We start from the raw sequence: 26,795 nt of genomic DNA on the forward strand, positions 1-26,795 counted from the left end.
AAAATGAGTGGAAAAACTATGATAACAAAAATATAAACAAGCTATTAGAAATGCATTGTAAGTCTATCAGGGAAAAGCTGAGTTAAAAGTTGGGTTATATTTTTACGACAGGTATGTTATGTTTTTATTTGCTATTTAAGTTTTCAGACTTCCCACATTTGTATTTTTTACTTTTTTTTGCTGAATATGGTTTTTTTTTTCCAGATTGTTCCACGAACGTTCACAAAAGTTGCAGAGATTCTGCCCCTCTGTGTGCCAAAGTCAAGCATCCCGTGAGTACCGGCAATGATTTAGGAATATAAGAGCTTGGGTCCGTGAAGAAACTTCTGAAACCTATTCACTTCTTGAGCCAATTTTGTGGGTTGATAATTGGCATATTTTCACAATATGCCAATTACCAACTGGCATGTTGGTAATTGTTCACAAGTTTTAGGAGTAGGATTAAGCCATTCAGCCCATCCAGTCTACTCCACCATTCAATCATGGCTGATCTCTGCCTCCTAATCCCATTTTTCTGCCTTCTCCCCATCACCCTGATCACCATAATGTGATCAGCCATGATCACCTTGAATGGTGGTGCTGGCTCAAAGGGCCGAATGGCCTACTCCTGCACCTGTTGTCTATTGTCTAACCCTTGACACCCGTTCTAATCAAGAACTTGTCTATCTCTCTGCCTTAAAAATATCCACTGACTTGGCCTCTAGAGCCCTCTGTGGCAATGAGTTCCACAGATTAACTACCCTCTGACTAAAGAAGTTCCTCCTCACCTCCTTTCTAAAAGAGCGCCCTTTAATTCTGAGGCCAGGACCTCTGGTCCTAGACTCTCCCACCAGTGCAAATATCCTTTCCACATCCACTCTATCTATGCTGACCTGGTGGTGTGTCCAGATCATATGTACACTGTCCTCACTATCTGAGGGGTCACCACTGACCAGAAACTTAACTGGAGAAGTCAATAAATTTCAATGCAAAAGATAGACACAAAGTGCTGGAGTAAGACAGCGTCTCTGTATGAAAAGGATGGGTGACGTTTCAGGTCAAATCCATTTTATTTGTATAGCACATTTAAAAAAGCAGGTCAATGCAAGTCAGAGGGTAGGTTTGCTGCTGTGACTGAGTTTTTCCCTGTGACCCAAAATCTCCTCAGTTTCTTCAATACACATATCCGTGGATGATGAGACAATCATAACTTGCCTGGAGGATAATAGATCCAGTCTCATGTAACAACTTCAAGATTGCTCACGGCAAAGTGGCATCAAATGAGGTCTAATCGATCGATAACTATCCACAATCATAACAATTCACCGTATACCATGACTGCAGTGTACGCCACTTACAAAATGCAGTGCAGTCACACACGTAGACCATACCAATAGCCCCACTTGTGACCTCAACTGTTGTCATATCATATACATACAGCCGGAAACAGGCCTTTTTTCGGCCCTCCAAGTCCGTGCCGCCCAGTGATCCCCGTACATTAACACTATCCTACACCCACTAGGGACAATTTTTACATTTACCCAGCCAATTAACCTACATACCTGTACGTCTTTGGAAGGACAAAAACATGGGAGCCAGTTTGTTTTCCCTCTAAATCACAAACAATCATTTGAAATATACTGCTGAGACTTTTAACCTTTGTTGAAATGTAAAAGTAATGAAATGCAAATTGATTGCAGAAACAGTACCAAAACGGAAAGATTGGTTAGCTTGGATTTTTAATAAAATGTGTGAAAACTTAAAGATGATAGACAATAGACAATGGACAATAGACAATAGGTGCAGGAGGTAGCCATTCGGCCCTTCGAGCCAGCACCACCATTCAATGTGATCATGGCTGATCATTCTCAATCAGTACCCCGTTCCTGCCTTCTCCCCATACCCCCTGACTCTGCTAACCTTAAGAGCTCTATCTAGCTCTCTCTTGAATGCATTCAGAGAATTGGCCTCCACTGCTTTCTGTGGCAGAGAATTCCACAGATTCACAACTCTCTGACTGAAAATGTTCTAAATGGCCTACCACTTATTCTTAAACTGTGGCCCCTTGTTCTGGACTCCCCCAACATTGGGAACATGTTTCCTGCCTCTAACTTGTCCAACCCCTTAATAATCTTATATTTTCGATAAGATCTCCTCTCATCCTTCTAAATTCCAGTGTATACAGTGTATGATCTTTAAAATTCATCATAGGTTGCACTGGGGTACAGGCTGAAATGACTGAGAAATGGGATAGCCTAAAATTACAAAAATGTACTTTATTTAGTGTCATATAGTCATCCAGCACAGAAAAATACCCTTCAGCCCAACTTGTCCAACGAAGATACCCCACCTACACTGCCCCACCTGCCAGCGTGAGGCCCATGTTCTTCTAAAGGATATCCTTCCAGGCCCAAGATAGACACAAAATGCTGGAGTAACACAGCGGGACAGGCAGCATCACTGGAGAGAAGCAATGGGTGATGTTTTGGGTTGAGACCCTTCTTCAGAGTGAAAGTCATGGGAAAGGGAAATGATGGATACAGACGATGATGTTGAGGGATATAGAACAAAGGAATGAAAGGTGAGGAAAATAGTAACAATGATAAAGGGAACTGGTCATTGTTAGCTGTAGATAGTTGAGAACGATAGTTGGTGTGACTTGGGTGGGGGAGGGATGGAGAGAGAGGGAATGCCGGTGGTTACTTGAAGTTGGAGAAAACAATATTCATACCCCTGGTTTGTAAGCTGCCCAAGCAAAATATGAGATGTTGTTCCTCCACTTTGCATTTAGCCTCACTCTGACAATGGAGGAGGCCGAGGACAGAAACGTCAGTGTGGGAATGGGAAGGGGAATTAAAGTGATTAGCAACTGGGAGAACAGGTAGTTCCAGTCGGACTGGGCAAAGATGTTCAGTGAAACGATCACCCAGTCTACATTTGGTCTCATCGATGTATAAGAGTCCACATCTTGAACAACGGATGCAGTAAATGAGTTGGCGGAGGTGCAAGTAAACCTCTGCCTAACCTGAAAGGACTGTAGGGGTCCCTGGACAGAGTCGAGGGAGGAGGTATAGGAACAGGTGTTGCATCTCCTGCAGTTGCAGGAGAAGGTACCTGAAGAGGGGATGGTTTGGGTGAGAACGTACAAGTTAACCAGGGAGTTGCAGGGAGAGCGGTCTCTACAGAAGGTGGAGATGGGAAGATGTGACTAGAGGTGGGATCCCTTTGGAGGTGGCGAAAATGTCGGAGGATTATGTTTTGTATGCGATGGCTGATGGGGTGAAAGGTAAGGGCTGGGGGAATCTGTTATCTGTCCCTGTTGCGACTAGGGGGAGGGGGAGCAAGGGCGGAGCTCCGGGGTACCGAAGAGACACGTGGGCCTCATCTATGATGGATGAGGGCAGCCCCCATTCCCTAAAGAATGAGGACGTCTCAGATGTCCTGCTATGGTAAACCTCATCTTGGGCGCAGATGCGATGGAGAAATTGGGAGCAGGGGATAGAGTCTTTGCAGGAAGCAGGGTGGGAAGAAGTGGGAAGAGATAGTTGTGAGAGCCAGTGCGGTAGACATCAGTCGATAGTCTATCTCCTGTGATGGAGACGGTGAGATCAAGAAAGGGGAGGGAGGTGTCGGAGATGTTCCAAGTTAATTTGAGTGTGGGATGGAAACTGGTGGTGAAGTTAATGAAGTCCACGAGTTCTGCATTTTTGAAGGAGATAGCACCGAGGCCCGAGCCCCCACTCTGCTTTCCCAGCCTCCACTCCATCATCTTTCCTATGGGCGTTCAATCATTCAACACCTCCATGAGGAAGGCCTTAAAGTCCTCATTTCTTCCTCGACCCTCAACAAACTCCTTCTTGGCCCGCATCATTCCTATCCATTTGATTAAATCAAAATCATTAAACAACCCTAAAATAATACAAAAGGAATTGGAAGAGCCTGACGCAGTACCCAAGGATCTGTTTTTTCAGTTTAGATGCTGAAGTTTCGACCGATGAGCTACGTTGCTTGACTTCTTGGGGAGTCCGGTGGTGGAGCAGAACGCAAGATGCAGCATTAGTCTGTTGGGCAGTAAGGATCAGGCTTCGGTATTTGCCTGTGTATGTGTGGACTAGTGGGCCTGGTGTCATTAAAAAATGGGTAAATGCCAGCAGTTATGAATGGCTCCTTGCAAATGGCTCCATCTATCAGTGCTACTGTACTACTTTATTTTATTCTCTCCTTGTAATTTATTTTTCTGCAGAAATCTCAAGACAAATATCACATAGTTTGCAGAAGCAAGGCTATGCAATGTAAGTATGAAATAGATCCATCAATGGTGTGAAATTAAATCTATCCATCAAAATGGCAATCTCTGACATTTTCCTTGGCCATTGTCTTGTGCTAATCAGTTAGGCTGGAATGAAAAAGCAACAGAAAACCATAACATTCAATCTCCACCATCGCTTCAATCTTCCCTGTTGTTCACATTGTTTTCCACTCATGACAGAAGCTGCACATTTTTAGGGGAGAATATTCATGCCTGGTGTATATCGCTGTCGAGGACTGTCGACAATAGAGATAGAAAAGTTAATGGCAGAGGTAATTGGGTGACAGGGCTAATTTTCTTTGTCCTTGTAAACAAGAGTTTCACTAGATGAGCTACAATCAATCAGAAATGCAGATGTAGGAACCTGTGATGCTGGCTTCTTGCTCTATCTGTTTTTCTCCACAGGTGTGCTGGTATGAAGTATCCTTCATAAAGCTGTGGCTCAGACAAGCATAGTAATGTATATAGGCTTGTGATTCAGAAATCTACGTCATGTGTACTATGTTACTGTGTGTTTCAGATTTCAACTACTGTCTGGGTAAAAAAATTCTTCCTACATCTCCACTAAATCTCGTAACCCTTACTGCAAACCTGTACTCTCTAGTTTTAGACATCTCTGCTATAAGGAGTTTAGAAGGATGAGAGGGGGATCTTATAGAGACATATAAAATTATAAAAGGACTGGACAAGCTAGATGCAGGAAAAATGTTCCCAATGTTGGGCGAGTCCAGAACCAGGGGCCACAGTCTTAGAATAAAGGGGAGGCCATTTAAAACTGAGGTGAGAAGGAACTTTTTCACCCAGAGAGTTGTGCATTTGTGGAATTCTCTGCCACAGAAGGCAGTGGAGGCCAAATCGCTGGATGGATTTAAGAGAGAGTTAGATAGAGCTCTAGGGGCTAGTTGAATCAAGGGATATGGGGAGAAGGCAGGCATGGGTTACTGATTGTGGATGATCAGCCGTGATCACAATGAATGGCGGTGCTGGCTCGAAGGGCCAAATTGCCTCCTTCTGCACCTATTTTCTATGTTTCTAAGGAAGCATTTCTTACTATCTACCATCATTGTGCCCCACATAACTATATACACCTCAATCAAGTATCCCTTGGACTTCTCTTCTCCGAGGAAAACAAACTCAACCCTATGTAGCCTCTCATCATAAATGAATGGCTCCATCCAAGGCAACATCTTGTTTAATCTGTAGGAAGGAACTGCAGATTCTGGTTTAAACCAAAGATAGACACAAAAAGCTGGGGTAACTCAGTGGGACAGGCAGCATCTGTGGAGAAAAGGAATAGATGACGTTTCTTCAGTCTGAAGAAAGTCTCGACACGAAAGGTCACCTATTTCTTTTCCTTAGAAATGCTTTCAAACCCGCTGAATTACTCCAGTTTTTTATGCCTATTTTGTTTAATCTCCTCTTCACACTCCCCAGTGCAATCACATTCTTCCTGCAACGTAGTGACCAGAAATACTGGCAGTACTTTAGCTGTGGCCAGGCCACAGTTGGATAAAGTTGTACCATAACCTCTCTGCTCTTATATTCTGTCCACTGGCTATTGAGTGCAAGTATCCCTTCTGCCTTCTTCAGCACTTTAACTATCTGTACAGTCATCTAGAGGGATCCGTGGACATACATTAAGTAGGGTTGCCAACTTTCTCACTCCCGAATAAAGGACAAAGGTGATGTCACCGACCGTGCCCCACATGACCTCAGCCAGCCAGCGGGCCACGTGGTCCCGCTCCACCAACGGCGGCCGCCTGGGCTGGGAGGCGGGTAGCTACACAGTCTCCGTTAGGCGAACGCACTCGGCCCCGCTCCGCGAACACACTCTGTTAGCCTAGTGTCCGGGGCCTACAGCGGCCCCCGGGCCTATAGTATCTGGGCCTACAGCGGCTCCCAGGCCTCAAGTGTCCGGGCCTACAGTGTCCGGGCCTACAGTGTCCGGGTCTCCAGTGTCCGGGTCTCCAGTGTCCGGGCCTCCAGTGTCCGGGCCTCCAGTGTCCGGGCCTCCAGTGTCCGGGCCTCCAGTGTCCGGGCCTCCAGTGTCCGGGCCTCCAGTGTCCGGGCCTCCAGTGTCCGGGCCTCCAGTGTCCGGGCCTCCAGTGTCCGGGCCTCCAGTGTCCGGGCCTCCAGTGTCCGGGCCTCCAGTGTCCGGGCCTCCAGTGTCCGGGCCTCCAGAGTCCGGGCCTCCAGTGTCCGGGCCTCCAGTGTCCGGGCCTCCAGTGTCCGGGCCTCCAGTGTCCGGGCCTACAGTGTCTGGGCCTACAGTGTCCGGGCCTATAGTGTCCGGGCCTACAGCGCCCCCCTGGTCTAATACGGGACAAGGGCGGTCCCGTAAGGGACAAACCAATTTAGCCCAAAATACGGGATGTCCCGGCTAATACGGGACAGTTGGCAACCCTAACATTCTGGGGCCCTCTTTCTCTCAATACTTCCTTTTTAATTGTTTCACTCGCAAAGAGGTGAAAGCTAGGATGCCTTTTACAAACGTTATGTGAAAATAAGGATGATCTGGAAACATTGCCAAAAGTATGGTTGCTTAGATATCACAAGAGAAGAAAAAGGCAGGTGACTTAGAGGAACAACAGGCCATCAACATTCGTAGAACACAAAGTGCTGGAGTACCTGGTCTTCAGAGATGCTGCCTGACCTGCTGAGTTACTCTAGCACCTTGTGTTCTATGCAAGATTCCAGCACCTGCTGTTCCCAGTGTCTACGGCCATCAACATTCAATGTTTTCTAAATGAGTCAGTTCATATCATTGCTTCAGGTGGACCACAGATCTCTGTTAACAACTGGAATCCTCCACGGTTCTTCCTGTGTCATTGAAGATTACACTGGTACTCACATTTTATTCTTCTACAGGTCTTCAGTCAATTACAGATTTTGTATCATGGTCTTAAATGAGTCATTTATGTTTTGTTTGCTGGGGCTGTAGTTACGTTAACTGCCTGACTTGCTCAGTGTTAAACTATTAAATTATCTGTTGTTTCAATAGCTAATTCGCTTAAAGATGCTTCGTTACTATCACTGAACTCCACATCATTCTCACTACCTATTGGAATATCTGCTCTCAAGCGAGAAGCCTCGCTCCAACATCAGCCACTGTCAAAAAGTGCTTCGAGTATCAGTATAGACAGGTAAACAGAATGTTTGTAAAGAGTGCGTATCCGGCGAACATGAAGTCGAGTTTCTAAAATATTCTACTTCTCTGGAACAATGGTGTCTTTGTGTTTTTATAGGAGACTTGGCGAGTCGATGGAGACGGAAGTGGATGGCTATGTTTCCAGGAACAGATCACAGTCTGAGGAATTAATTCAAACAATGGGCTCGTCTCCTTCAACAGAATCACTTGCACTGGATGGTGAGTGCCAGTGAAAGGCTGCCTGTGAAAGGGACAATAGGTGCAGGAGGAGGCCATTCGGCCCTTCGAGCCAGCACCGCCATTCAATGTGATCATGGCTGATCATTCTCAATCAGTACCCCGTTCCTGCCTTCTCCCCATACCCCCTGACTCCGCTATCCTTAACTCTATCTAGCTCTCTCTTGAATGCATTCAGAGAATTGGCCTCCACTGCCTTCTGAGGCAGAGAATTCCACAGATTCACAACTCTCTTGACTGAATTTTTTTTTTCTCATCTCAGTTCTAAATGGCCTACCCCTTATTCTGAAACTGTGGCCCCTTGCTAATTTGATAATCTAATTTGGTTTAGGTTGCAGAAACAATGGGATGAGGGATGGAGAGGAAAAGGGAAATGGGGAGCAAATATCACTCTCTAACCCCCACCCCCCCCTCCCATTAAAACCCTGACCAGAGGATCTCCACAATTTATCCTAACTGCAAATGTAACACAATTTTTATTTCACAGCGCAGTGATATGGCTTCACTGGCTGATGCATCTCAGATTCAGCTAAAGGCAGTTAGTCATTCCTTGACGGCTGAAAGGATAATGTATCGATGGGGGGGGGGGGGGGGGTGGGATTGCTTTGATAATATGGGCAATGGTGTTTTCAGGGACAGGTGTGCTAGGAAGTTGTGAAATCCATACTAGAGGTTGGGCTGAAGCAGCATGATTTGATTCATGGAAGTTCAGTTCTTCATCAATCTTGCTTTGTCATTGTGGAGTGTCACTTAGATAACCCTGACATTGTCCCTTCCACAATCTTCAATGATGCACCCTTCCATCGGGCAGACGATACAAGGCCTTCTATGCCCGCACCTCCAGACTCAGGAACAGCTTCATCCCCAGGGCCATAGCTGCTATGAACCGGTCCTGCTGAGCCGGATGGCCACAACGCATAGATCAACTTGCACTTTACCCTGTCCAAAACTGTTACAACTGTTTCGTTTCGTTGGGTTGCTGCTGTCTAAATTACCTAAATTATTGCATCGTATGGGAGGCGCATTCCCAATCTCGTTGTACCCCTGGGTACAATGACAATAAAGATATATTGTATTGTATTGTATTGTATTGTAATGGTGTTCTTCCTCTTGTGTACATTTTTATCCCATGGCATTTACATGTCATGTTTTTCTAAAAATTCGTATTTGTGCATCATGCCAAACTCTGCAATGCCTTTAGCTACCCTGGATTTAGCATCATTGCAACACACCCGGTGAGACCGGATAGCTCATTCTGGGTGCACATCCTGTTTGTGTCCCAAATGCTTATTGCCAGACGTCACTCTTGGGTCCTCTAATCACAGCCTTGTGCTGGATGACTCTCGTCTACGGAAGCGCAGAAGGCTGCCAATGATATATAGAAGCTGGATGTAAAACTGATAAGCTCCAAGAATAAAGAACTAAAAAAAGGATTGCGGAGGTTGGAGAACTGTGAAGTCAGTCTTTAATTCACCCGATGCACTGGTAGGAAGCAAACAGGGAGAACATTAAGGAGTTCTTTATCCTCAAAAATATCAAAATATCCAGACCAAGAGGAAATGGACCAATTTCAGGAAATAATCTGATACTTCAGTGGTCTCTGGGTTTGATGTTGAGGTGGAACTCCCAAGACCTTCCATCATAAGATGGCTGGAAGATTGAAAGGCTGCATGCACCATGCTTCCCAGAATACCTTGTCGCTTAGAGGCTGCAGATGACAGGGAGTGGCAGGGTTTTGACCGATTATTAATTCTGTACAAGCTGAATTGTACTTGGTTTTGTTGAACTGGATTGACCAAGGTGGGTTGGAGGTATAGAGTGGAAAGCATTTTCTTGATAGCATGCCAGAAACTTTTGAGGACAGGCATAATCACCCACTCCCTGCAAAAGAGTGTCTCCCTCTCCCCTGACTCTCAGTCTGAAGAAGGGTCTCGACCCAAAACGGCATCCATTCCTTCTCACCAGAGATGCTGCCTGTCCTGCTGAGTTACTCCAGCATTTTGTGTATACTGTTTTAAGACCAAATTGTTTTAACGATATATCTTACGATATAATACAATAGAACTATATTTATCCCAGAGGGAAATTGATCTGCCAACAGTCATTAAACAAAATACATGAAACATGAAATGTTAAGTACAGATTTCTATCTTCAAGCAGTTATTTTCTAAGAAGATCATCATTCTGGGGTTATTTTGGGAAGGAAGTCAGTAATAATTTATGCATCTCCCAAACAATTTTTGAGTATCAAACTCCTTGGATGGAAATGGATATGGAGAGAAGGCAGGTACGGGATACTGAATTGGATGATCAGCCATGATCATATTGAATGGCGGGGCAGGCTCGAAGGGCCGAATGGCCTACTCCTGCACCTATTTTCTATGTCTATGTTTCTATGGATGGGAAAAGGAAAAGGCTTGTAATTGATTTCTCCACTGGCTGCAATAGTTTAAGATTTACCCATGTGAAATTATCTTACAGGGAAAAGTTATTTGTCAGACACTGATTTTAGTTTCCATTTTACCAGATAATATGGTCCCTCCAATGCGTGAAGACCTTGAGTTTGACGCACAGGAGTTTAAAGCTGAGTCTTGGAGCCTTGCTGTTGATCAAGCATTTAGTAGTAAACAGCAGAAGGATCTCATAAAGAGACAGGATGTGATCTATGGTGAGTAAACTGATTTTACAATGTGGTTGCTCGTGGACCAATCAATTTATCAAAGTTGTTTAACTTTCTGTTGTTTCTTCCTGATTCGAAAAAGTACTGGATGCTGCTTGGGGGTTTTCAGAGTTTTATAAAAGACTAGACCAAGTGGACCCGTTGGGCCCAAACCTCTTCTGCATTGGTGCAGCACCCTCTCCTTCCCTCCCCCCCTCCCCCACCCACTCCCCTCCCCACTTCCCCATTCCCCTCAACCCCCCTTAGCCACCTTCCCCCTTCCCTCCCCTCACCTCCCTCCCCCTCCCTCCCTCCCCCTCCCTCCCTCCCTCCTCCCTCCCTAGGAGATAGATTTAAACTTTAAAATGTGAATAACTTAAAAAATATAACACCGATTTCAATGAAACTACTTGCTTTCCCATTAAAGCGACGACGGTGAGTAAGGTGGGCCTAAAATTGTCGCGCTATCGTGTACCGTTTTGGCTGTAGTTCGACCACAAATAAACAAACAAACTAGAGTTTTAGTATATAGATTATTATAAAATTGATCAAAACAATTTTCCCCTCATTATTCAAATTGAGAATTCTTGTTATTCCACTTCAGGTCTGAAGAAATAACCAGGAAAAGTTATTTTGTCTATGGGCATAATGTCATTGTAATATTCCTTTCATCATTGCATCCAATGATATTCGGCCCCAAAAGCATAATTATTGCAAATATTATTTTTTCAGCATATTAATCTGGCATGTTTCCAACCACTCTTGCAAACTTCTGCAGGTGGACCATAGAAAGCATACTGTTCAGTTGCATCACAGCTTGGTTTGGGAACAGCTCTGCCCAAGACTGCAAGAAATTGCAGGGAATTATAGATGCAGTCCAGTCCATCACACAGTCCAGACTCCCCACCATTCACTCCATCTGCCTCGGAAAAGCACCACAGAATTGTCCCACCCTGGTCATGCTTTCATCTCCCTGCTCCCATCAAGCAAAAGGTACAGACGCTTGAAAGCGTGCACCACCAGATTCAGGAACAGCTTCTACCACTCTGTTATCATCCTTCTGAACGGTTCTTCCATCAGCTAGGTTACTGTCCAATGTATCTTTAGTTCAGGTTAGAGATAGAGCGGAGAAACAGGCCCTTCAGCCCACCAAGTCTGCACCTACCAGTAATCCCCGCACACTAATGCTATCCTACACACGCTAGGGACAATTTACGTTTATACCAAGCCAATTAGCTGACAAACCTGTACGTCTTTGGCGTGTGGGAGGAAACGTAAGATCTCGGAAAAAACCCCATGCAGGTCATGGGTAGAACATACAAGGCAGCAACTCTACCGCTGCGCCACCGTGCCACCCCAAAATGTAATGCATTTTGTTGGCGACTTGACCCAAAGGCATGTGCAAGCATTTGCTGTATGTTGTAATTGAGTCCTCAGACTTGAACAACTGAAGTATTTCTTCTTTATTTTCAGAGCTGATGCAGACAGAGGTGCACCACCTTCAGACACTGGAGATAATGTCAGAGATTTATCGGAAGGGCATGAAGGAGGACCTGCAGTTAGATCATAACACCATCGATAAAATATTCCCCTCTTTGGATGAGCTCTTAGAAATCCACAAACACTTTTTCTTCTGCTTGAAAGAGAGACGGCGGGAGTCTTTCGAGGAAGATAGTGAAAATAATTTTTTCATTAATAGGATTGGTGATATCCTTTTACAGCAGGTAAGGCTGGAATAAGTGGCACAATAATGGTCATAAAATGTCTCTTGGAACGTGGTAGATCCGAAGGGATGTCAGGATTTGAAAGTCTGGTTTCTGTTGCAGAAAAGAAGCTCCATGTTTTAGTTCCAACAAGTCTGCAAAACTAGAGAAGTCAACAATTCACTTGTTCAGGAGCAAAGAGGTCCTTCTGCAGTTGTACAGGGCCCCAGTGAAACCGCACCTGGAGTATTGTGTGCAAATTTGGTCTCCAAATTTGAGGAAGGACATTCTTGCTATTGAGGGCGTGCAGCGTAGGTTTACTAGGTTAATTCCCGGAATGGCGGGACTGTCGTATGTTGAAAGACTGGAGCGACGAGGCTTGTATACACTGGAATTTAGAAGGATGAGAGGGGATCTTATTGAAACATATAAGATTATTAAGGGGTTGGACACGTTAGAGGCAGGAAACATGTTCCCAATGTTGGCGGAGTCCAGAACCAGGGGTCACAGTTTAAGAATAAGGGGTAGGCCATTTAGAACGGAGATGAGGAAAAACCTTTTCAGTCAGAGAGTTGTAAATCTGTGGAATTCTCTGTCTCAGAAGGCAGTGGAGGCCAATTCTCTGAATGCTTTCAAGAGAGAGCTAGATAGAGCTCTTAAGGATAGTGGAGTCAGGGGGTATGTGGAGAAGGCAGGAGAGGGGTACTGATTGAGAATGATCAGCCATGATCACATTGAATGGTGGTGCTGACTCGAAGGGCCGAATGGCCTCCTCCTGCACTTATTGTCTACTGTCTATAATTAATGTTACATAACTCTCCCAGAACAGTTGGACAATAATCTGTTTCAATATAGTTTGAGTTTAGTGTATTTTAGAGATACAGTGTAGAAACAGGCCCTATGGCCTACCGGGTCCACGCCGACCAGTGATCCCTGCACACTAGCACACTAGCACTATCCTACCTGTTGTCAGGATTGAACCCGGGTCTCTGGCGCAGTAAGGCAGCAACTCTACTGCTGTACCACCACACTGCCCAAAAAGGCTGCTGTAACAAAGCAGGTACGAAAAACTCCACCCAAAATGATTCCTGGTGGTTAGAGTACACATTGAATCCTAATGACATCTGACGTTAAAGCTTAAAATTGAGTTCAGATTTAAAATCAGGGCCCATTATTTTAGTTCAGGTCCTGTAAGTTTAGGTTGGGACAGATCCCTGTGTCATTACGCAGAAATGAATTGGTGGTAAATTAATTGTAAAGCTTTAAAATGAACAGCATTCGAACTTAATGATTGCCACTCAAGTAAATAAGAATAATCAATTGTTGGTTTTGTATGCAGTAGGACATGCTTTGGGATATCTATTGCGTTAAGGTGCCCATTGGGTTTATTGTGTCTTTGAGGAATCATGAGTTCCTTCAAAGGTTATTTTACAATTTATTTCCCCTTAACATGCCTGATAGTGACAACATTCAAAATAATTCATTCTGTGTAAAATGCACTTTTTTCCTGATACATGTGAGGAGATTTTTTGTGGATTATAATGTAAGTTAACCATCTTTGCATCAATATCTGTGGTAAGCACCATGCCTTGATGGTTTGGAAATGTTTAGTGTTAATGTCTTAGACGAACGACCCACTTCTTGACCGTCTTCACGTTTAGTTTACAGATGAAAATGCGAGTAAGTTGAAGCACACCTACGGAGAATTTTGCAGTCACCACAATGAGGCAGTCAGTTTCTTTAAGGAACTGCAACAACAAAACAAAAAATTTCAGAACTTTATCAGGGTAAGTATTTGTTTGTCGATTTTCTCTCCAAGATGAAGTATTGTGAAGGCAAGATTTTTCATTGTATCTCGCGTTTCCTTTTCATTTTTAGCAACAGAGCAACAACCTACAAGTCCGACGCCTTGGTGTGCCTGAATGTATACTCTTGGTTACACAACGGATCACCAAGTACCCAGTCCTACTGGAGCGGTTACTGCAATACACACAAGGTACATTTTGAGCTGGTCGCTCGATGCTGTTTCATGAAACTGTAGGTTCCTATGTTACCTCAAATGTATGTGATTATAATAATAATAATAATAATAATAAGCATTTATTTTATATAGCGCCTTTCCAGAAGCTCAAAGCGCTTTACATAAACAATCATAACATAAAAACAAACAGACAAACTATCCTAACGGAGAAGCGGCGAATAAACAACGCCAGCGTCCTCTCACGTCAGGGTTGTTCAGAAGTTCAGAAAGGTGTTAATTATTGCAAATGTTTTTTTTATTTTGTCAAGAAGATTAATAATGCAATTTTAGAATCAACTAGACCAAGTGGACCCATTGGGCCCAAACCTCTCCTGCATTGGTGCAGCACCCTCTCCTCCCCCGCCCCCCCTCTCGTCCCCCGCCACCCCTCTCCTCCCCCCCCCCTCTCTCCCCCCCCCCCCTCTCCTGTTACTGCTATCCAAATGTGCTGCTATTTCATCTTTTATAATTGACTCCAGCATCTTCCCCACCACTGATGGCAAGCTAACTGTTCTATAATTTTCTGTTTTCTCTCCCCCTCCTTTCTTGTAAAGGGGGATAACATTAGCTACCCCCTAATCCACAGGGACTGATTCTGAATCTATAGAACATTGGAAAATGATCACCAATGCGTCCACAATTTCAAGAGCCACCTCCTTAAGTACCCTGGGATGCAGACCATCAGGCCCTAGAGATTTATTAGCCCTCAGTCCCATCAGTCTACCCAACACCATTTCTTGCCTAATGTGAATCTCCTTCAGTTCCTCCGTCACCCTAGGTCCTCTGGCCACTAGAACATCTGGGAGATTGTTTGTGTCTTCCTTAGTGAAGCCAGATCCAAAGTACCTGTTCAACTCTGCCATTTCCTTGTTCCCCATAATAAATTCACCTGTTTCTTTCTTCAAAGGACCCACATTTGTCTTAACTATTTTTTTCCTCTTCACATACCTAAAAAAGCTTTTACTATCCTCGTTTACATTCTTGGCTAGCTTACCTTCGTACCTCATCTTTTCTCCCCTTATTGCCTTTTTAGTTATCTTCTGTTGCTCTTTAAAAGTTTCCCAATGCTCTGGATTCCCGCTCATCTTTGCTATGTTATACTTCCTCTCTTGTATTTTTATACTATCCTTGACTTCCCTTGTCAGCCACGGTCACCTCTTACTCCCCTTAGAATCTTTCTTCCTCTTTGGAATGAACTGATCCTGCACCTTCTGTATTATTCTCAAAAATACCTGCCATTGTTGTTCCACTGTCATCACTGCTAAGGTCTCTTTCCAGTCAACTCTGGCCAGCTCCTCTCTCATGCCTCCATAGTCCCCTTTGCTCAACTGTTATACTGACACTTCCAATTTTCCCTTCTCCCTCTCAAATTGTAGATTAAAATGTATCATATTATGGTCACTACCTCCTAATGCTCGCCGTCTAAAAACAGCACCGAAGGGGCGCTGGCTAGCGAGGCTGGAGGGGGATCCACCGCCGGGGATGTGCACACATTCTCGGTGTCCGAGCATGAGGTGAGGTGGGCTCTGACGCGTGTGAAAACGAGGAAAGCTGGAGGCCCAGATGGTATATCTGGGCGAGTGCTAAAGTCTTGTGCTACTCAGCTTGCTCCAGTGCTCACCACAATATTCAACCTCTCCTTGGCCAAGTCCATGGTCCCTGCATGCTTCAAAAGATCCATCATTGTACCGGTGCCAAAGAATGCCTCTCCAGCGTGTTTGAATGTCTACCGACCGGTGGCCCTCACCTCGGTTGTCATGAAATGCTTCGAGAGGCTAGTCAAGAAGCACATCTGTGCCCTCCCTCCTCGCAACATGGACCCACTGCAGTTCGCATACCGTCCGAACAGGTCCACGGATGATGCGGTCTCCCAGGTTCTGCACACCGCTCTCTCTCATCTGGACAGCCAGGGGGCATACGTGAGGATGCTGTTCATTGACTTTAGTTCAGCATTCAACACAATAGTCCCCAGCAGACTGGTTGAGAAGCTGCTGGAACTGGGGCTTAGCACCCCTCTGTGTGCCTGGGTCCTGGACTTTCTCACCGCCAGGCCCCAAGTGGTCAGGATGGGGGAACACACATCTAGCTCCCTCACCCTGAACATAGGATCCCCCCAGGGTTGCGTCCTTAGCCCCCTACTGTACTCCCTGTACACACATGACTGTGGGGCCAGGTTCAGCTCAAACTCCATCATCAAGTTTGCTGATGACACTGTGGTGGTGGGCCGGATCTCCAACAACGATGAGAAGGCCTACCGGGAGGAGGTGGCTGATCTGGCACTCTGGTGTCAGGACAATAGCCTCCTCTTGAATGTCACTAAAACGAAGGAGCTGATTGTGGATTTCAGAAGGGCTAAACATCCAAGGACGTACACGCCACTGGAGATAAATGGGTCTACTGTGGATAGGGTGAGCAGTTTTAAATACTTGGGAATCCGCATCACAGAGGATCTGATGTGGGCAACGCACATTGCCGCACTGGTGGGTAAGGCAAAGCAGCGCCTTTACCACCTTAGACAGCTGAGGAAATTCAGAGTGTCTCTGAGGATCCTTCATTGCTTCTACTCTGGGACTGTAGAGAGCATCCTGTCCGGCAACATTACAGTCTGGTTTGGGAACAGCTCTGCCCAGGACAGGATGGCCCTGCAGAGAGTAGTGCGTTCGGCAGAACGCACCATGGGAACTACACTCGTCCCCCTGCAGGACCTATACATCAGGAGGTGCAGATCCAGAGCAAGTAAGATCATGAGGGACCCCTGCCACCCCAGTAACGGACTGTTCCAGATGCTACGATCAGGCAAATGCCTCCGCTGTCACGCTGTGAAAACAGAGAGGATGAGACGGAGTTTCTTCCCACAGGCCATCAGGACTGTCAACTTTTATAACTCCAGAGACTAAATTTTTGTCTACACTATAGTAACTTATTAACTTTATTTATATGCTGTAACTGTAATTCTTTTTTGTGCACAATCCGCAGGCATTGCCACTTTCATTTTCCTAGTCTACCTGCATGTTGAAATCTCCCATAACCACCATAGCATCACCTTTGCTACATGCCAATTTTAACTCGTGATTCAACTTGCACCCTATATCCAGGCTACTGTTTGGGGGCCTGTAGATAACTCCCATTCCTCAGTTCTGTCCATACTGGCTCTACATCCCTTGATTCTCTGTCACCCCTCACAAGGGACTGAATTTCATTCCTTACCAACAGAGCTACCCCATCCCCTCTGCCCACCTGTCTGTCTATTCGATAGGATGTATAACCCTGAATATTCAGTTCCCAGCCCTGGTCCTCTTGCAGCCATGTCTCTGTAATTCTCACAACAACATGCTTGCCAATCTCTAACTGAGCCTCAAGCTTATCTACTTTATTTCTTATACTTCACGCATTCATATATAACACTTTAACTTTGGTATTCACCTCCCCTCTCACACAGGTCACTATTGCCCCTGACCTTACTCTCTTATCCCTTCTCGAACTTTCCTTCCCATTAATTCAGGTGTCTTTTGTAACTTTTCCTGTACTCCCTTCCACTTTAACTCCATCTTTATACTCCCAATTTGTCAACCCCTCCTCCCCGTTATTTAGTTTGAACCCACATGTGTAGCACTAGCAAACCTGCCTGCCAGAATGTTGGTCCCTCTCCAGTTAAGGTGTAACCTGTCCCTTTTGTACAGATCACTCCTACCCCAGAAGAAATCCCAGTGGTCTATAAATGTAAATCCCTGCTCCCGGCACCAGCCCCCCAGCCACACATTCAGATCCCCCTATCTCCCTCTTCCTGCCCTCACCAGCACGAGGTACAGGAAGCAATCTTTCCCTCTTCACCTTAAACCTATGTCCTCTGGTTCTCGATTCCCCTACTCTGGGCAAGAGACTCTATGCATCTACCCAATATACTGCTCTCATGATTTTATACACCTCTTCCTCTAGCTCAGATCCTCGAGTCCTCATAAATCTTCTCTGTACCCTTTCTAACTTTACAACATCTTTCCTATAACATGGTGTCCGGAATGGAAGACAGTATTTTAAGGCCTCCCAGGTCTGCAAGGAAGTTTGAGAACAATTGCCAACATCTGTTGCTGCCCCTTAAAAAAGTGTGTTCATGTTTTGCTGGCAAGGTCAGCATTTATTCCTCTTCCCTAATGGGCCTTGAGTAGGTGGTAAGCAGTAAGCAGAAGTAAGCAGTAGCTGCTTACTTTAATGTTTCCTTTAAAAGCATTAAGTGGTTCTGGTGACATTGACTTTCCTGCTGAGCTGTGCAGCATTAAGGTGGGTGAATACTCTACTCCGTCAATAAGTAAGCAGCAGTAAATTAGCGAGCAGTTTCCAGCTGAGGGAACAAGCATGGTTTATTCCAAATGTGTCGGACCGGAACTGCAGATGCTGGTTTAAACCAAAGATAGACACAAAAAACTGGACTAACTCTAGGTCCCGGCAGCATCTCTGGAGAGAAGGAATGGGTGACTTTTCGAGTCGAGACGAAGAAGGGACTCGACCTATTCCTTTTCTCCAGAGATGCTGCCTGACCTGCTGAGTTACTCCAGCTATTTGTGTCTACCTATGGTTTATTCTAATATGCAGGGGCTACTCTTACACGTCTTAATCTTATTGAAACAAAAATTGAGAGTGAATAGAATCTGTACTCATTTAGAAAAAAGAATTTCTCGGGTAGATTGTTGCAGGCATGTTTGGAAATCTACAAGATTTCAATGTACATGGTGTTCCGATCTGACATAAAATGCTTTCCTGTGTGTTTCTCTTGCCTGATTAGCATTCAAGCTGCAAGATGCACTGACCTTGCCCGTCTCAATCACAGGGTAGATGCAGGGCACAGGCAAAGATAATGACGCAGGATTGTTAATGTCGAACCTATGGCTTTAGATCCTTTAAAATTGTTCTAGGAACAGCTTGTGGCCACCTCCTTATGGTGTGTGGGACTTGCGCAGAAGAGTTTTGTGTAAATTTAGCCGAATCTGAAAGATCAATATCTCTAATTTGGCCTTTTCCAGATGGCTGTCAGTGTAAATGCAGTACATTTACTTCAGTCTGGCACAAGCATAAGGCTTGGCCAAATTTAAATGGCAGGATTAATGTTCCGCAGAATGGAGGTTTACCACATTTGACAGCTGCTCGATGGTCCTGAGGTGATTGAGAGCCTGTGGCAAACATAAATGGCCTTAATTTCTGGTAACAGGAGCCAGATGTAAGCTGCCAGAATTTCTAAGCCGGCATTTGTGTTGCTGTTTAAAGCCTGTGAAAGCACCTATGCTGATTCAGTCACCACACAAATTGGATCATTCAAGTTTTGTGAAGAACTCGCAAATTAAATAAATTGTAGGCTCCAGCTTGGGACACAATGAGCCGATGGTCTATTTAGTTCCATACTTTGGAGGCACTAGTGACCTCACATGCTAGAATCTTGAGGAAAAACTCAAAAAGTGCTGGAGGAACTCAGCAGGTCAGGCAGCATCTGAGGTAGGAATGAACAGGCTACGGTTCGGGTCAGGACCCATCTTCAGACTGATGGTATTTAGTTCCCAATCTCCCAATCTCGTTGTACCCCTGGGTACAATGACAATAAAGATATATTGTATTGTATTGTATTGTTTGTAGAAGGGTCTGACCTGAAATATCATCTGTCCATGTCCCTCCACAGATGCTGCCTGACCCGCTAAGTTCATCCAGCGTTTTTTTGGCTTGGTTCCGTAATTCTTTGATGAAGTAATGAATATGGTGTTCAATGCATAAGAAACTACCCAAACGGGGCTGGTGTCACCATGAAATGTGTGGTGCATGACTGTTGGAGGACAGTGTCAGGATCCATTTCTAACGAATGCCAGTGGTGATACATTGAAAAATGCCACTGGAAATGTGTTGTAGGGAGCCAAACATGATTAATATTTGCGTATGGGAATAGATTAGTACAGTTTCATCGGGCTTCATCCCTTTACATGTGCCATAACCAACATGGAGGACAGGCCACTTTCAATGCTGATGATGTTAGACATGCTGACCCATGTTTATGCATGCCTTTCAAAATTTATACTCCGTAAAATGTTTCACCCATGACTTTTAGGTGTAATATCCTATAAAGTCAAAAGGCATGAGTCAGTATGTGAAGCTCAGGTGTTTGTTTCACTCCAGTTCGTCAAGGAATTTTACGTAAAGGAATACGCCTGACTAATACGACTAATAGGAATACGCCTATGTAAAGGAATACGCCTGGCGGCACGGTGGCGCAGCGGTAGAGTTGCTGCCTTACAGCAAATGCAACGCCGGAGACTCAGGTTCGATCCTGACTACGGGTGCTGTACTGTACGGAGTTTGTACGTTCTCCCCGTGACCTGCGTGGGTTTTTCCCGAGATCTTCGGTTTCCTCCCACACTCCAAAGACGTACAGGTTTGCAGGTGTTTAATTGGCTGGGCAAATGTAAAAAAATTGTCCCTAGTGGGTGTAGGATGGTGTTGGTGTGCGGGGATCGCTGGGCGGCGCGGACCCGGTGGGCCGAAGGGCCTGTTTCTGTGCAGTATCTCTAAATCTAAATCTAAAAAATATAATAATAGACTGAAATGTGGTTGTATTGTTGTTCCCAGAAGGGACAGAGGAGAATGAGGATGTGACCAGATCTCTTGCCATGATAAAGGACATCATAGCATCAGTGGATACGAATGTCAACAAATATGAGAAAGTACAAAAACTGCAGGACATCTTAAATAAGTTTGAAAACAAAACGCATGCCAAGTTGAAGAATGGCCGTGCGTTTAGGAAGCAAGACCTGACCGGCCGGGACAGGGAGCTGCAGCATGAGGGATCGATGTACTGGAAAACAGCCACGGGACGATTGAAAGGTAAAGTCACAGCGACTCGCAGCTCGTAAGTTGTGCTGTAAATTGCGTTCTCATCATTTAAATGAAGACAATGAGGCACAAATATGCGGAGTTATAAATCATTTAGTTTAAGTTAGTTTAGTTTATTGCCACATATACCGAGGTACAGTGAAAAGCTTTTGTTGCGTGCAATCCAGGCAGCGGAAAGACGATACATAATTACAATCGAGCCATTCGCAGTGCAGAGATTTAAAGGAGTGGAGCAATTATAATGCGTGATTGCAGATCCACTTCTGCGACTAGCACTCAAAGAGTCGACTGGGTTGGGCGCCATCTTAGATCTTGGATAACATGGAGTCAATAACGGATCACCATCAGTTTTTGGTAGGTATGTCTCGAACAACGTCTGTGGTATTCGGTCCACCTTGTACCCGCTGCCACAAAGTTGCTGTTGCCAATCCATCTTGCAAAGACCCTTTGTGTATCCGACCCGATACACCCCACACATGATTCTGCTTTCTGAGGTAGTTGCTTGCCACTAATTTTCACTAACGATAAAAGACCTGAGGTATTTATTCACACAATGCTGGAGTAACTCAGCAGGTCAGGCAGCATCTCGGGAGAGAAGGAATGGGTGACGTTTCCGGTCGAGACCCTTCTTCAGACTGATGTCAGGGGGGCGGGACAAAGGAAGGATATAGGTGGAGACAGGAAGATAGAGGGAGAACTGGTAAGGGGGAGGGGAAGAGAGGGACAGAGGAACTACCTAAAGTGGGAGAAGTCGATGTTCATACCACTGGGCTGCAAGCTGCCCAGGCGAAATATGAGGTGCTGTTCCTCCAATTTCCGGTGGGCCTCACTATGGCACTGGAGGAGGCCCATGACAGTAAGGTCAGACTGGGAATGGGAGGGGGAGTTGAAGTGCTCGGCCACCGGGAGACCAGTTTGGCCAATATATATATTTGGCCAATATATATTGTACCCGCTGCCACAAATATAATTGGCCAATATATATTGTCTTATATATATGAAAGACCTGAGGATCATTTCACATGCAAGCTGCTTAATATCAGCAAAGAGCGAGATTATTGCATAAATCATTAGAGATGGCAAAGCATCCATGTTTTAAGTGATGTTACTTTGTTTTGCAGATATCACTGGTCTGCTCCTTACCGATGTGCTGATTTTCCTGCAGGACAAAGACCAAAAGTATACTTTTGCCACTGTGGTAAGTTCAACTTGGTTTATCTTGACCAACACAAGATTGTTTTACCATTGGAAATGGAAAGAGCGGCAGAATTTCTATCTTTCCTTTTTATGCAATTCAGTACTTAAATGTTCCTTCTGGCTATAATGTCATTGTAAAATATAATATGCTTAGGAAGTTCGGCATGCCTCCAACAACTCTCACCAACTTTCACGGATGCACCGTAGAAAGCCTTTTATCGGGACGTATCACAGCGTGGTTTGGGAATAGCTCCATCCAAGACCGCAAGAAATTGCAGAGAATTGTAGTCTCAGCCCAGACCAACGCACAAACCAACCTCCCTTCCATTGACTTCACGCTACCTCAGCAAGGCTGCCAGCATAATCAAGGACGAGTATCACCCCACTCCCTCTCCCATCAGGCAAGAGGTACAGAAGTGTGAAAACGCACGTGGGACAGTTTCTTCCCAGCTGGCACTGAACCATCCTATCAACAACTAAAGACTGGTCCTGAGCTAGTATGTACCTGATTGGAAACCCTCAGAATATTTTTTAATCGGACCTTACAGGACTTTATCCTGCATTATACATAATTCCCTTTATCCTGTATCAGAACACTGTACACTGCTCAATAAGCGAGTTCGGTATCTTGACTGTGCAAGCCCAGGTCATAGGTCACTCGCGCTAAACATTCTCACCAGCTGAGCTGCTGCATGTATACAGACCTGCGTTTCATCCGTATCTTCCTGTTTTTGGACTGTGGGAGTAGGGCATAACATCTGAATAAGTGGATGCAGAATGTGTGTGACAGCTACAACTGTAAATTTGCAAACAGGAAACTTTCTGCCCACCTCCCTTCAAACTCTAGGAAAGAAAACTGCAGATGCTGGTTTCAATCGAAGGTAGACACAAAATGCTGGAGTAACTCAGCGGGTCAGGCAGCATCTCTGGAGAGAAGGAATGGGTGACGTTTCGGGTCGAGACCCTTCAGAAGTCTGGAGAATAAGCGATTTCAGTATCTCGCTTCTTCATACTTCTGAAGATGGGTCTCGACCCTGAAATCCATAATTCCCTGCAATTTCTTGGAGGTAGACAGTATTTCTCTCAGTGTGTAAATGACAAATACTAGAGGGCACGGCTTTATGGTGAGTAGGGGTAAGATTTAAAGAACATTTCCTGACAAGTTTTATTTTGTAGAGATTGGTAGGTGCCTGGAACATACAGCTTGGGGAAGTGGTGAAAAGCAACGTTGAAAAGACTTTAGACAGACACAAACAAACAGGAAATTGAGGGATATAAATTTGGTGCAGGCAGATCTGCGGTTTAAATTAGAAAATATGTGCAGGAGGAGGCCATTCGGCCCTTCGAGCCAGCACTGCCATTCATTGTGATAATGGCTGATCATCCACAATCAGTAACCCGTGCCTGCCTTCTCCCCATATCCCTTGATTCCACTAGCCCCTAGAGCTCTATCTAACTTAAATTCATCCAGTGAGTTGGCCTCCACTGCCTTCTGTGGCAGAGAATTCCACAAATCCACAACTCTCTGGGTGAAAAAGTGTCTTCTCACATCAGTTTTAAATGGCTTGCCCTTTATTCTTGGTCTGTGTCCCCTGGTTCTGGACTCCCCCAACATTGGGAGCATGTTTCCTGCATCTAGCTTGTCTAGTCCCTTTATAATTTTATCATGGTTGGCATCATGGTGGGCACAGGCATCATGTTGTACTCAAAATCTTGCTGCTGCCAGAGTAAATTGTTTGGGTAATAGAATATAACTCATTTAAATCAATTCATATATTGGATGCGTAACTTCAGGATCACTTGGCATGCTTCACTCTAAATTAGGTTGCATTACACATCTTTTTGTTTATTCACCTGACCTTTTCACTTGTTCCTATCAGGACCAGAAGCCTGCAGTTATCTTACTGCAGAAGTTAATTGTCCGTGAAGTTGCAAATGAGGAACGAGGAATGTTCTTAATCAGTGCTTCATCTGCTGGGCCCGAAATGTATGAAATACACACAAGCTCAAAGGAGGAGAGGAATACTTGGATGCGACTGATTAGAATGGCAGTAGAGAGGTACGGTGATCTGCATCAGGCCCACCTCAGTTTGATTGTTTGCAGAATTTTACACACATAGTTTATAGCAGTTTTAGGTTCTGCCTTATTGTATCCATGATAAGTGGAGACACTTTTCTCCAGGCACTGATTGTGATAAATTAGAAAGGCAAATGCAGTCCGATGAATAGCACCTCATGTTTCGCATGGTTAGCCTGCAACCCAACAGCATGAACATTGAATTCTCCAATTTCAGAAACCTCACCTATCCTCCTCCTTCTCTTCCACTCAGTCCTCCCACCGCCACCCCCCCCCCCCCACAAACCCCCACCCCAAGCACCTTTCTTACCACTTCCCCTGCCCTTTCCCCTCTCCATTTGCTCATCCCTACCACCCCCACTCTACATCTCCCATTTTCTCCTACCTCCCTCCCACTCACCACCCTTCCCTCTGGTTCTACATTTCACTCCAATCCCTGGAGGAGTTTTGGATGAAAACATCTACATTTTAATTCATTATTCAGCTGTGTATGTTTTTATTGTATACTAGACCAAGTGGACCCATTGGGCCCAAACCTCTCCTGCATTGGTGCAGTACCCTCTCCTCCCCCTCCTCCCCTTCCCCCCCTCCCCCCTCTCCCCCCTCCCCCCTCTCCCCTCTCCCCCCCTCCCCCCTCTCCCCCCCCCCCCCCCCCTTTCCCCCCACGCTATCGTGTTCCGTTTTGACTGTAGTTCAGGAACAAACAAACAAACAAACAGGAGTTTTAGTATATAGATGATTCACTCTTAATCTGATTAATGGTCCTACTTTCCTTAAAACAAATGTCATCTTGCAATTTCCTAAGCAACCTGGTGTAGTTCCAAACGTTCCAGACAAAGAGGAAAAGGGATTTGTAAAGTTTAATCTTACATTGCGTGTTCAAATACCTTCTGCTCAGCCACCTTCGAGAATGTTTACCCAGGATTTCTTGGATCAATAGGCATAAAGAGCCTTTGATCTGCAACTTTAACTTCTTGTATCTGAGGAAGTGTTAATGTGAGGAATATTTTTACAAAACCTCTTTTATTGGTATTTCTAAAGTTATTATACAAATCTCTCTTAAATATATTTCCTGAATAGTTCATTTGTCTGTGCTGGTAGCCCCTACCCCTTTGAGCTAAAACACAAACAGAAGAACACTTCCAAACAAGTGTCAGAAGGAACTGTAGGCAGATGCTGGTTTAAACCGAAGATAGGCACAAAATGTTGGAGCAACTCAGTGGGTCAGGCAGCATCTCTGGAGAAAAGGAATAGGTGACGTTTCGGGTCTGAAGAAGGGTCTCGGCCTGAAACGTCACCTATTCCTTTTCTCCAGAGATGCTGTCTGATCCACTGAGTTACTCCAGCTTTCTGGTGACACCTTGTGGCAAGTGCACTTTGCAAGAAAACAGTTGAGAATAAGGAAATTGTATTTTGTAATGTATTTCAGTAGGATAAAATCTTGGAGCGTTAATATTGGAACTTTTACTTATAATTTATTATCACTAAAGATTAAGTAGGTTTGTAAAGAATCTACCATTTTATCTCTGAGGTTTTCCTACTTTTCAGTGAGGTCAGAGGTGATTTATGTTTCAACACCTTTTCCCCGTCTATCCCTTAACACTCAGTTATCAAAAATAGATCAACGCTAGATTTATAATTGTAATTGACCTCATATCATGCAGATAATCTTCCCATACCATCCTCTGGAAGAAGATATATTTCCTAACTTCAGACCTGAAAGCCCTGTCTTTAATTTTTACACAATGCTGCTTTCTCAACAGAAATAGTTCCCACACCATTATATGAGAAGGTTGAATTTTGATGTCTAATTAATGACTCATGAAATTAAACCTGCAAGAAGAATCAAGACATTCTGATTAGCAATGAGTTGTTCTTGCTTGCCAGCCTCGCTCACCATTATCCCAATCACTCGGGCCACACTTAATTAGTGCATGTTTTGCGAGCAAAAGCTCCTGACCTGATCTTTATTGACAAGATCCTCTGCTGCCACAGGATCTTTTGCTGCGTGAATTGTTCGCTTCAGGGTGGGGTGAATAGGCAAACCTTCCCTTCCTCCGCCATCTCCATTGCCCACCCTCCCTCGCCCCCCCAAATACACACACAATTTAAAGGTGAATCATTTTTATAGCAAGCTAAAACACTCCTGGTTTGCTAGCAAATTAATCAGATTTGACAGCTATAGTCGGAAAAAGGGTCTCGACCCAAAACGCCACCCATTCCTCTCCAGAGATGCTGCCTGTCCCGATGAGTTACTCCAGCATTTTGTGTCTATCCTCGGTGTAAACCAGCATCTGCAGTTCCTTCCTACACAGCTGTAGTAGCATAATCAGTTGTTAAAGTCATAAAAATAGAAAATTTCTCTAGCATTCTGAAACATTCGGAAATATTTTGAAGGCAATCTATTTAAACGAATCTATTTAATTATTTTAAAATCTTAACAAGTAATAAAAAGGAAAGCAATTTAATATCAGAAGTAATTAAACTGAGACTTATCCTAATCTCTCATCCGTTGCTATACATGGAAATTTACGGAGTAATTGTATGATGTTTGAGTGGTTTCTTTGACATAATTCACAAAAGCACTGGCAAACAGATGCCA

At 44.7% G+C, this 26,795-nt stretch overlaps 1 protein-coding gene across 1 annotated transcript in view; it reads left to right on the forward strand.

The window, feature by feature from the left end:
• The window catches only part of arhgef28a (Rho guanine nucleotide exchange factor (GEF) 28a), a 242,372-nt gene that overhangs the window by 138,556 nt on the left and 77,021 nt on the right, over positions 1 to 26,795 (forward strand). The window contains exons 15-25 of the mRNA XM_078396613.1: positions 205 to 272; positions 4,223 to 4,271; positions 7,290 to 7,431; positions 7,534 to 7,655; positions 10,201 to 10,341; positions 11,806 to 12,056; positions 13,697 to 13,822; positions 13,914 to 14,031; positions 20,656 to 20,910; positions 22,041 to 22,117; positions 23,997 to 24,175. Coding sequence (XP_078252739.1) covers positions 205 to 272; positions 4,223 to 4,271; positions 7,290 to 7,431; positions 7,534 to 7,655; positions 10,201 to 10,341; positions 11,806 to 12,056; positions 13,697 to 13,822; positions 13,914 to 14,031; positions 20,656 to 20,910; positions 22,041 to 22,117; positions 23,997 to 24,175 — 1,528 coding nt within the window. The remainder of the gene's footprint in view (positions 1 to 204; positions 273 to 4,222; positions 4,272 to 7,289; positions 7,432 to 7,533; positions 7,656 to 10,200; positions 10,342 to 11,805; positions 12,057 to 13,696; positions 13,823 to 13,913; positions 14,032 to 20,655; positions 20,911 to 22,040; positions 22,118 to 23,996; positions 24,176 to 26,795) is intronic.

This window comes from Rhinoraja longicauda, chromosome 3 (genome assembly GCF_053455715.1).
Source record: "Rhinoraja longicauda isolate Sanriku21f chromosome 3, sRhiLon1.1, whole genome shotgun sequence".
Classification (NCBI taxonomy): domain Eukaryota; kingdom Metazoa; phylum Chordata; class Chondrichthyes; order Rajiformes; family Arhynchobatidae; genus Rhinoraja; species Rhinoraja longicauda.